The 13,061-nt window shown below is 37.7% G+C and overlaps 1 protein-coding gene across 1 annotated transcript in view; it reads left to right on the top strand.

The window, feature by feature from the left end:
* Positions 1-13,061, top strand: part of cacna1ha (calcium channel, voltage-dependent, T type, alpha 1H subunit a) — a 174,708-nt gene that overhangs the window by 143,115 nt on the left and 18,532 nt on the right. The window contains exons 30-31 of the mRNA XM_061905837.1: positions 529-607; positions 8,549-8,670. Of these exons, the coding sequence (XP_061761821.1) occupies positions 529-607; positions 8,549-8,670 (201 nt within the window). The remainder of the gene's footprint in view (positions 1-528; positions 608-8,548; positions 8,671-13,061) is intronic.

Raw genomic sequence — 13,061 nt, 5'->3', positions numbered from 1 at the left:
AACAAAACTATGCGAGGGGAAAACAAAAATAACATATTTTAAACTTTATTTTCTCAATTTTAAAATGTTTGAACAAGAATAGAAAATATATCATCATTCATGCTTGAATTGAGATTTTGACCCAGCAGATTTGGTCACATATTCAGTAGACCCATTATAAATTCATAAAAAATCAAACTTCATGAATGTTTTTGTGACCAAAAAGTATGTGCTCCAATCACTCTATCACAAAAAAATAAGAGTTGTAGAAATGATTGGAAACTCAAGACAGCCATGACATTATGTTCTTTACAAGTGTATGTAAACGTTTAACCATGACTGTAAATAGACTCGCTCATCGGCAGTACGCCTTGTAATCCGGTGCACCCTATGGTCCAGAAAATACAGTGGTGTTTTTTCATCGCAAAAACACTCAAGTAGAAGTAAAAAGTATGCAACACCTCTGACAGGTACAATGAATCCCAAGAGAGTCGATGTCACACATTACTACCCACTTCCGATCACTAAGTACTTGTGTTTGACTTCCAGGTGGGGAATCTAGGCCTCCTCTTCATGCTGCTCTTCTTCATCTACGCCGCGCTGGGAGTGGAGCTCTTCGGCAAGCTCGGTATGTCAACTCCTCGACAGAAAACACATTTTTCGACGCCGACTACCTCCGCTCATTTGCATAGACATTTATTGGCAAATGGCTTCCTCGATGGCCCCTCGCCTCCAAACACGTTTTACGGAACAAAACAGTAAATTGGCTACGTGAGCAGCGAGGAGAAAATGAAATGGAATTGTCCTTTTTTTTTTTTTTTATCGACGTGTTTTTGTTTTTATTAATCACCTGGCATGTTCTGTTTGTGTCACATCTCCGCTTTGTCCCTTTTAAACGTTATTTTAGGGCCGACAGCTGGCTGTGTAAATAAACTATACATATATTTTAGTGCCAAACACTCATGAGGGTCAGCAAATGTCACTTTAAATTGGCCTCCATGGTTTACTATGAAGCAATAAAGCGGAGTGGTAAAAAAGCGCAGTTGCTATAAAACAATTGGGGCCTGGATTCTTTTAGTCTTATCAATTATACGTATAAGTAACATTTTTATTATAGGAAATAAATGGTGCTTAGCGTTTAACCAGCCTTACATGTGAGCTTACTGTAACCAACACAACTTCACCAAAAATGCCCTAATTATGATTTCAAGCCCATGATATTCACCAGGTGGTATCCAAGGTGAGGCCCGGGGGCCATTTGTGGCCCGCAACACGTCGGGAAAAAAATGTAAGAAAAAACAAGCAAAAAGACGTAATGTAGTGAGAAAAAAGCTGGAACGGTATTTAAAAGGCCTACATTTGTGGGTGATGTTTTGATATTAAAAAAAAAAAAAAAGTGATACAAACAGATATTACCGTATTTTCCAGACTATAGAGTGCACTGGTATATAAGGCGCACCTACAAAATTTTAAGAGAAACAAATATGTTCCCATATATTAGCTGCACCGGACCATAAGACGCAGATACATACATTGTGAAATTAGTTATTTACAGACTTCAATGGTTTTCAAACGGTGTCTGTATGTAAAACGGCTGATCAAACAAAACAGAGGTCTTTGTCATGACCCCACTTGCTGCGAAAGCTAGCTCTCCAATCAGCTAAACAGATTCAATAACTCCACGGTGAAGTTTTGGTGAATTTACCAAGGAATTTGTGCAACTGAAACAATACAAAAAGAATGTTCTTATAAGTTAATATACTAACACAGACATTCATAAATGTGTTAGCATATTAGCTAATGCTAACGATGCTACAGCAATTTTATTACGATAGCAAGTACAAATATGCATGAAAACACTCCCACAGGCATCGCATGTGGGACGGTTTAGTAAGTAAGAATGGTTTTAGTTATATTGTAAAACTTACAAATATTGCTATGAGTGATGAATGAAAAATCAATAGGAGTAAAAACGCTATGGACGGCTAAAATACTGAACAGCGCTCAGGTTGGGGGGAGGGGGGGTGGATCACTTGCGCTAATAAGAAAGGACACTGCAGCACCTGCAGTGAGCGAACTCGTCCAAACAATAAAACAGCTTCTCATTGAATGTTTTGTTTTAACTTGTTATCGCCGTCAGCGAAGAACAATTCATAAATTAGCTGCATTGTCTTTCAAGCACCAGGGTTCAAAGTTTAGGAAAAACTTATAGCTTGTAATTTACGGAACAAATCAAAACTTTAAACGTTATAAGTGACAAATTATATTATTATTAGTTACTAGAATCAACATTTAATTTCTCATTGCATATTGACAATAAGCAACTCACAAAATCAACTCCTGTTGGGAAGGCAGTGGACTCAGTTTGAGACCAGGAAAAGACCTGAAGAAACATTGTTGAGACTTGCTGCTCCGTTGTCCTTCATACCGCAGGGGGGTAAAGGGACGAAGGCGTGGGATGTGAGTCTGTGTGTGTCCATAAGCCTGCAAGTCGATTAGATTGTTGATTAGATTGAGCAGTGTTGCCACCCGACAGCAGGCCCGTGTATCATTCAAACATGAATACTAGCGCGTCGACACAAGTAATGAAAAATATCCCCTGCTGGTTAAAACTCCCCAGGGGGTCTCCAACCACTATTTGTGAAACACAGGGTTAAATGTAGGGATGAATTTCACTCTATATTGTACAGTAAATGCGATCAATAAGCTTGAATTCCCCCGATGGTATGGACTCTCACAATATCTATGAATGTAATAATTCAGTAACTCTACCCACTCTGCGTCCATTGCAGCCGGTCACCCATATAAGGCCCATAGGCAAGGTTTCTTCTTTGTCCCAGTTTGGGGTTTTTGAATTTATTATTTACCCGGACGTGAGTTCAGATCAGGAAACGTCGTTGTGGTTTGTGAAGCCCTTTGAGGCACGTGTGATCAATGGCTATATAAATACATTGTCATTGTGTTGGTTAATCAATAAAAATAAATAAAACATGTTACTTTCTGAAATAAATGAGTATGTGCCAAAAACTGGCAGCACGGTGGAAGAGGGGTTAGTGTGTCTGCCTCACAATACGAAGGTCCTGTGTAGTCCTGGGTTCAATCCCAATCTTTCTGTTTGGAGTTTGCATGTCCTCCCCGTGACTGCGTGGGTTCCCTCCGGGTACTCCGGCTTCCTCCTACTTCCAAGGACATGCACCTGGGGATAGGTTGATAGGCAACACTAATTTGGCCTTGGAGTGTGAATGTTGTCTGTCTATCTGTGTTGGCCCTGCGATGAGGTGGCGACTTGTCCAGGGTGTACGCCGCCTTCTGCTCGGTTGTAGCTGAGATAGGCACCAGCGCCCCCCGCGACCCCAAAGAGAATAAGCGTTAGAAAATAAATGGATGGATGGGTGCCAAAAACTGCAACATCAAGTCTATGAAAACTTGTTTTTTGGTAATTTTCCTCTGTGCGGTGCAGAACTGAGGCTTTCTTACCTCCGCCAAAAGAGATTGTGTCCCCAGTGTTCGTTGGCAACATAGGTCAGTTATGGACAAATATTTTCAGAAAATGTCCAAAAAAAACCAACTATTCCTCTTACCTACTAGGAGCACACATTGCTGTCCAACACTGTGCAAGGGATACTGGGAGATGTTGTTTATTTTTAGCAGAGGTGTGGACTCGAGTCACATGACTTGACTCGAGTCATGAATTTGATGACTTTAGACTCGACTTGACAAAATGTAAAAAGACTTGCAACTCGACTTAGACTTTAACATCAATGACTTGTGACTTGACTTGGACTTGAGCCTTTTCACTTGACATGACTTGCTACTTTCCCCAAAACCCAACGATTAAAAAGTTATTCAGGAGCGCTCCGTATCTTCCATTGTGTACGCGTGTTTGTCAACATGTGTGCGATGACAGCCTGTGCGCTACCTGTCAGTACAACAGCCAATCAAATTACATCCACGTTGTTTTCGTCACACAGCATTCACCCAATCAAATTGCAGGAAAACCAACAAAGAAGAACTTTCAAACAACAGAAGAATAAGTGAAGAAAATTATGCCATAAAGTGTTTCGTTCGGGTATTAAAACTACGACTCGGTCAACAAAACAGGAATTGCCGTATGCAAAACATGCGGTTGGAAGATTACAGACGGAGACGCATCAATTTACATTTTAAGTTTTGATTGATTGATTGATACTTTTATTAGTAGATTGCACAGTACAGTACATATTCCGTACAATTGACCACTAAATGGTAACACCCGAATAAGTCTTTCAACTTGTTTAAGTCGGGATCCACGTTAATCAATTCATGGATGCACAAAGAAGGGTACGTTTTGAATGTAAGCTAACGTTTATTGGGTGAGTAACGTGACTTTTATTTGCTGTGTAGTTAAATCAGTGAGGCTGTAAACTCACTGCTAACGTTAGAACCATAGACATCTTATAAAAGGTACGCAGCATGGAGCGCTACTGCCTTTTTCCGCAGACGAGACGCGGGGCCGCCATCTTCGAGTGGTGATCCGCTCCACTCAGGGCAATTCATTTTGCAGGAGCAATGAACTGTCAGCACATTTAATTTATATTAACTCACTGAATACCACTGATATTCACGCGCTTTTCTGTCATACGTGTAACTATGATAAAGGACACATGTTTTGGCGTGTTCATAATTTTCCTTAACAGAAATAGAATATTGTTATATGCTATAAGTGACCAGATGTCTGAGATCAAAACTGGGAATATAATCCCAGAGAAGGGGGAAAAAACAGTCAGCTATTTTGAAGTTGAAGAAACAATATGATTAGGTTGTATATACATGCATGTATCCTACATAAACAATGTATGAATACATTAGATATCTATATATCTTACGGACCTATAGACCAGATGTTCTCAAATGGGGGTAATTGAAGGTATGCCAAGAGGTACATGATCCATCCATCCATTTTCTACCGCTTATTCCCTTTCGGGGTCGCGGGGGGCGCTGGCGCCTATCTCAGCTACAATCGGGCGGAAGGCAGGGTACACCCTGGACAAGTCGCCACCTCATCACAGGGCCAACACAGATAGACAGACAACATTCACACACTAGGGCCAATTTAGTGTTGCCAATCAACCTATCCCCAGGTGCATGTCTTTGGAAGTGGGAGGAAGCCGGAGTACCCGGAGGGAACCCACGCATTCACGGGGAGAACATGCAAACTCCACACAGAAAGATCCCGAGCCTGGATTTGATATTTTTTTAAATATTCTAAAAATAGCAACAATTCAAAATCCTTTATAAATATATTTATTGAAAAATACTTCAACAAAATATGAATGTAAATTCATAAACTGTGAAAATAAATGTAACAATGCAATATTCAGTGTTGACAGTTAGATTTTTTTTGTGGACATGTTCCATAAATATTGATGTTAAAGATTTCTTTTTTGTGAAAAAATGTTTAGAATGAAGTTGATGAATCCAGATGGATCTCTATTACAATCCCCAAAGAGGGCACTTTAAGTTGATGATTACTTCTATATGTAGAAATCTTTATTTATAATTGAATCACTTGTTTATTTGTCAACCAGTTTTTAGTTATTTTTATATCTTTTTTTCAAAATAGTTCAAGAAAGACAACTACAAATTAGCAATATTTTGCACTGTTATACAATTTAATAAATCAGAAACTGATGACATAGTGCTGTATTTTACTTTTGTATCTCATTTTTTTTCAACCAAAAATGCTTCGCTCTGATTAGGGGGTACTTGAATTAAAAACATGTTTACAGGGGGTACATCACTGAAAAAAGGTTGAGAACCACTGTTATAGACTGTATATCTGTTGCTGCAACAGCAGAGAGTTTATTCTGTCTTGACACTTTGTATTGATATTTTCTATTACATTCTTCCTTTAAATGATCATGTTTACAGTGATTGTTTTATATGTATTTTTCATGTATGTTGCTTTGGATAAAAGTGTCTGCCAAATACTTGAACATATATAAACACCTGAAAGTCTTTATTTCAGCTAAAACCACCAATCTGTTTCACTGGATTCAGAATAAAACCAAATTCTGTGTTACTCAACAAAGTTAGTATTTGAATATTGTTACTTGAAGACTTATCTGTGGTTACAATAAAATGAGAATGCATCATAATCAATGGCGGCTGGTGAATTTTGTTTTAGGTGGGGCTGAAAGTTTGTAAACCAAATACCTGTAGGGGTGTCATCCTCCCCCAGAAGATTTCTTTGGGATTTTCACATACAACTATTGTAGTTCTTTGCTCCTGCTTAACTCTGTGGTAATATTCTTTTCACAAAATACAACCAATAATATGTTAATGTAAATTCTTACTTGTGAAAAGTAATCCTCCAATTCCTATTTTCAACAATCCGCTCAATTAAGCAGGAAAACACTGAATACCAGCCCAGCATCTTTGTTTTCTACCTGTCAACTGTGCGTTTAGGCTGCTTGCCGGCTCCTCATCACCACTTCAAGATGGCGGCCAAATTGCTTGCGCCACAGCAGCCAATTCTGCGTCTACTTATAAGATGTCTATGGTTATAACGTCATTGCAAACACGGCAATTTGTTGCATCCACTGCAGTTCGCTACATTATTCATACTTATTGTCAAGTGATTTTTTTTTAAGCAGGGTTGCATGAGGTACCCACACATAACGTTACGTTAGTGAATGTATCACACACAGTAATGTAACGTTTAACGGCGGTCAGCAGCACCGCGTATTTTAGCCACCTACAAAAAAGACAAACATAGTCAAATAAAGGTCAGTTAAAATGTATACTATATTAAGAATATGTGTACATATTCCATAGAGCCCTGAAATCTAAAAAGTACAGCACTATTCATTGTTATGTTTATGTATTTGTTGTTTTTCATGTGTACGCACACATAAACACATATAGTATGAGATGAGATCAATGATATAAGGTGATAGCATGATATAAACTGCTGATGAACTAGTTACAATGCAATATTCCATGGAAATACAATGTTAACACTTTTGTGCAAATAAGTACAGTTGCACTTGTTTTTTCAAATGTGTTTATACTGTAAAGGAATGAGTTAAATGTTTAGAAGAACTGGTTAATAGTGCTATTATGAAGTGCAATGTCAGCACTGTTTTTTTTATATAATAAATACATACAGTGTTTTAAAAGCATACACAATCTGTGTACATATATTAGTCTGTGGTTAAAAAGACTTGAAATGACTCGAAACCCAAAATGCAGGACTTGGGACTTGACTTGAGACTTTCCAGTATTGACTTTGGACTTGACTCGGACTTGCCTGTCTTGACTCGAGACTTGACTCGAGACTTGAGGGCAAAGACTTGAGACTTACTTGTGACTTGCAAAACAATGACTTGGTCCCACCTCTGATTTTTAGGCCCAGGCAATGCTAAAGCGCGAGAAGAAAACTTACACTCACCAAATTTTCGTTTGATATTGTCACACATCACGGCAACATTGTGACGTGTTTGAAACTGCAAAAGCGCGGTATCGACAATACGGTTACATCCCGACTATCGATGTAAAGGTTGAATGTTTCTTTTTATTAAGGTTTATGGCTTTTTTGTTCAAGAAAACCCTGTTCTTTATGGACAAAATACACAACATATGAAATATTTCTCCAAAACATATATATTTCAAAAGGGAATATTTTGATGTATAGTATTTAGGTCTTTAAACATTTATTTTTGTAACCCAAATAAAATGTTGGATTCAAAAGTGCCCAACTCATAAAACTGTTAAAAATAGGTCATACAATTTATTTTAATTTTTTTTTACTTTCAACACGTAAGTCTCAAGATCAACGTTAGAGCTATCCGTTCTTTTTTTATTTTTTTATGTATTTTTGTTTTGTTTGTTTTATTCCTTTTTGTCATACAACATTTTAATGAAACAAACAATATTGCATTATACAATATTTCCCCCTAAGATTATTTAGAATTAAAATATTTGGTGTAAAGTATTTGGAGATTTCTTTTTTATTTTTATTATTTTTTTAATCCATTCATCCATCCATTTTTCTACCACTTATTCCCTTTGGGGCGATCCAGCTAAAATTATTTAGGATTCAACAGGGTCCAACTCATAAAAGTGGTAAAAATGAGTCATACATTATTTGTTTTACTTTCAACACTTAAGTCTCCAGATCAACTTCAAAGCTATCCATTTTTATCAATATTGTTTTTGTTTTATGTCCTTTTTGTCATAGAACACTTTCATGAAACCAACACAAAATATGCAATATTTCCCCCATTCTATTTAAAATGTGTAATATTTGTTGCAAAGTATTTGAATTCTTCAACATGTCAATAATTTTTGATTCATTATTATTTCGTGAGCAATGACAGTTTAAAGAAAAAAAACAAGCCTTATTTTATAGTATTGTCAACATTGCAAGTTTTTCTTGTCACATTACGCATTTTAGTACGAGCTGTTAAAAAAATAGCTGCTTGCCAAAAATGGCCCCCAAGCCAGACTTTGGACACAGCTAATTATAAATCAACATTGTTCCCTGTTTTTGTTTGCTGACTGACTGTGCCCTTTGTGTGTCGATTAGAGTGCAACGACAACAACCCCTGTGAGGGCCTGAGTCGCCACGCCACCTTTGAAAATTTTGGGATGGCCTTCCTCACATTGTTTCGAGTGTCCACTGGAGACAACTGGAACGGGATTATGAAAGTATGAACACACACACACACGCACACACACAGACACATGCACACACGCACACACACACACGCTAAAACACTTTTGTGCAAACACATGATAGAACTGACCTCCAAAAGCAATTACGGCGCAATAAAGAACGAAGCAAGACGAGCACTTTCCCGTCTGAAAAGTAGTAATTTAGGGATGTTATCGCGTCGGACCGAGTGAATCATATCGAGAAGACAACGCTATTAAAGGCAAGGACAATCTGAAGAAGCGACTTCAAGATGTTACCCAAATTACGTATAATCCAGGCTACCAGAGCATCAACCTTGCAGAAGTAAAGTTACACATGCATGAATTAGCACTAAAGTATGTGGCATAAAAGGTACAGGACAAGGAAACTGTAATCATATTGACTTATTTATTGTGCGGACACAATCTAAATCTACTATCACAAACTACAACTGTTTTAGCGCCAATTATTATCCAGAAGTTATTGTAGTTCAGTCAAGGTGACAAAATGTCGGATGTAGAGCAGGCTACACCAAACTTTTTGACCCGGGGTACACTTTGGGCTAAAAAAAATTGTGGCCGGGGGCCAGACTAAATATATATATATATATATATATATATATATATATATATATACATACACAATACCATAACAATGCAATCCAATTCCAAAACCAAACCTGACCCAGGAACACTGAGAACTGCAATAAACAGAGCAATTGAGAGTAGATACAAACACGACACAGAACAAACCCAAAGTATTATTAACAACAGTATCAATATTAGTTGTAATTGCAGCATAGCAGGGATCAGTAATTAAAAATCCCTCATTGACAATATCATTAGACATTTATAAAAAATAAAAAAACAAGAACAATAGTGTCACAGTGGCTTACACTTGCATCGCATCTCATAAGCTTGACAACACACTGTGTCCAATGTTTTCACAAAGTCATATTTTTGGTTTGTTTAATAGTTAAAACAAATTTACATTATTGCAATCAGTTGATAAAACATTGTTCTTTACAATTATAAAACCTTTTTTTTTTTTAAATCTACTAATCTGTTAGCATGTCAATAGACTGGGGTAGATCCTGCTTAAATTCTAGATATCGAATAATACAGAATCATTTTGAATCGGAAAAATATTGTTTTTGAATTGAGAATCGTGTTTAATGGAAAAAATTGATATATAATCGAATCGCGATATTTATATATACATATATATATATATATATATATATATATATATATATATATATATATATATATATATATATATATATTATATATATTAGGGCTGCGAATCTTTGGGTGTCCCAGGATTCGATTCAATATCGATTCTTGGGGTCGTGAGATCATATATATGTATTATTTGTAATGTAATGTAATTAATTATGAATGCGGACAACCTCATTGTGTTTAGAGCATCTTTCTTGCCCAGACACGTTTCCCCAAAGATTTCGCCATAAATTCCCCTTGCGCAGTAAATGATTGAAAGAGCACGCACTTGATGTCACGTTATCGATGGGAAAATGCATTTTTAGACAATATGATTTCCCTGAGTGGCTAGGATACCCCAAGAGTAACTAGCGGTATAAAATGGATTGATGAATGGGCGCGAAATGACAGATTTAAAAAAATATATATATACATATGTATAAATATTTTTTTTAACTTGGACCTTTGGACGCGTGCGGTCCGTAACTTGCCCGAGGGCCGTAGTTTGGGGACCACTGATGAAGAGTTTACCTGTCAATGGACACCGCTGTAGCATCCCGGGTTGAAAAGATGGTCTTTCCAAATGATGGTTCACAATATTAATTCACCTTCCTTTACGTGAACACACCGTGAGAGCTACAGGAGCACAAACATACAATTATTACCTCTTAACAGTGGTTTGTTTACCTTTTTTACTGTATTTATTTGCACCTTGAATGAGTTACCTTGACAATGTTTACCTTAAGTGTTATTACATTTGTATGTTCAACGTGTACACTTGTTACACGTTTAACTATCCATTTTGTACTTTACAAAAATCAAGACATAACTTAAGTAATAGACATTGCAAATCTCCTTGACGTTACAATAATTAATAATAATGCCTTCGGAAGGTTGCTTGTAAGTTGGACTAGGGTGCGACAGCATCCTCTAGTGGGCGATATATCATCAAACAGTAACGTGCACTCGATAAAACACAACAAACAATAAATGTACACCGCAAATTGTGTCACCAACCTTGTTTCCTCATCAATCAGGTGCTAAGACACAGTGAATACTTTTGTTGTACATCTTAGAAATAACTTTAACTTCGATGATCACACTTTTCTCTGAACCTTGAGGCTTTCCCGTTGCCGTACTTTTTTCAACAGCTGCCACTGACTTACGACACTGTTCTTGGCAGCTTGTTGACAGCATTTCAAAATAAAAGCTCCATACATATTTCCATTACAAAAGTTTTTTTCAACCTTTTTTGAGCCATGGCTCATTTTTTGCGTTGAAAAAAGCACACCAGCAGCAGAAATGGTTAAAAAAAATGAATTTCAATTGACGGTAAAAACTCTTTGTCTGAGTTTTTGGATATGACGTTAAACCATAACCAAACATGCATCAATATAGCTCTTGTCTCAAAGTAAGTGTACTGTCATGACCTGTCACATCAGGCCGTGACTTATTTTGAGTGTGTTGCTGTTTTTTTGTGTCTTGTGTTTCAGTTCTTGCCTTGCGCCCCTATTTTGGTGGCTTTTTCTATTTTTTTTTGGTATTTTCTTGCAGCAAGTTTCATGTCTTCCTTTGAGCGATGTTTCCCGAATCCACTTTGTTTTAGCAATTGAGAACATTTCAGTTGTTTTTATCCTTCTTTGTGCAGCACATTGTTGATTGTCATGTCATGTTCGGATATACATTATGGACGCCGTCTTTACTCCACAGCAAGTCTTTGCTGTAGTCCAGTATTCTGTTTTTGTTTACTTTGTAACCAGTTTATTTGTAATTTCGTTCTGCATAGCCTTCGCTAAGCTTCAATGCCTTATTTTAGGGGCATTCACCTTTTGTTTATTTTTGGTTTAAGTATTAGACACCTTTTTACCTGCACATTGCCTCCCGCTGTTCCCGACATCTACAAAGCAATTAGCCTTTGGCTGCCATCTACTGATATGGAAGAGTATTACACGGTTACTCTGCCGAGCTCTAGACAACACCGACACTCAACAGCAACACATAATTTGAAAACTATAATTACTGGTTTGCATGAAAATATTTCAACACAATTAGGTGAAATTAGAAAATCTACCACTGCACAACAGGCTGTATACCGCGGCACACTAGTGGTTGAAAAACACTGCATTACAATACAACTAAAAAATTAATTTGCAACCGCAGACATCAAGAAAATAAACTGTTACGGAAGACAGAGCCAGGTCAGGTTGACTTTATTTACATTCAGCAGCACCTGGAGGCAGCCTTCTGTCACTACTTTACGGCCTTCGGTGGCCAACAAACAGGCAAAGAGGCAAGTGAGATTAAACAGAAAGTAAAGTGTAATTCTACTGTAGGCCAAGATAGTAGGCATTAAAGGAGGAAATGAAAAGCTGAAATGTTGCAAAGGACCGAACAAGTAATGTGCCATATGGACAACAATATACACTATATTTGCCAAAAGTATTTGGCCACCTGCCTTGACTGACATGTGAACTTGAAGTGCCATCCCACTCCTAACCCATAGAGTTCAGTATGATGTGGGTCCACGTTTTGCAGCTATTACAGCTTCAACTCTTCTGGGAAGGCTGTCCACAAGGTTGCAGAATGTGTTAATAGGAATTTTCCACCATTCTTCAAAAAGCGCATTGGTGAGGTCACACACTGATGTTGGTCGAGAAGGCCTGGCTCTCAGTCTTTGTTCTATTTCACCCCAAAGTTCTATCGGGTTCAGTTCAGGACTCTGTGCAGGCCAGTCAAGTTCATCCACACCAAACTCTGTCATCCATGTCTTTATGGAGCTTGTTTTGTGCACTGGTGCACAGTCATATTGGAGGAGGAAGGGAGCCACTCCAAACTGTTCCCACAAGGTTGGGAGCATAGAATTGTCCAAAATGTTTTGATATCCTGGAGCATTCAAAGTTCCTTTCACTTGAACTAAGGAGCCAAGAACAACTCCTGAAAAGCAACCCCACAGCATAATTCCTCCTCCACCAAATTTCCCACTCCTACCACTTCGTTGCTGAGTTGCTGTTTTTCCCAAATTCTTCCGTTTTCTTATAATAAAGCCGACAGTTGACTTTGGAATATTTAGGAGCGGGGAAATTTTACGCCTGGATTTGTTGCACAGGTGGCATCCTATGACGGTTCCACGCTGGAAATCCCTGAGAGCATCCCATTCTTTCACATATGTTTGTAGAAACAGTCTC

Source organism: Nerophis ophidion, linkage group LG07 (assembly GCF_033978795.1).
Source record: "Nerophis ophidion isolate RoL-2023_Sa linkage group LG07, RoL_Noph_v1.0, whole genome shotgun sequence".
NCBI lineage: Eukaryota > Metazoa > Chordata > Actinopteri > Syngnathiformes > Syngnathidae > Nerophis > Nerophis ophidion.
This window is presented reverse-complemented; position numbering and strand designations above follow the sequence as displayed.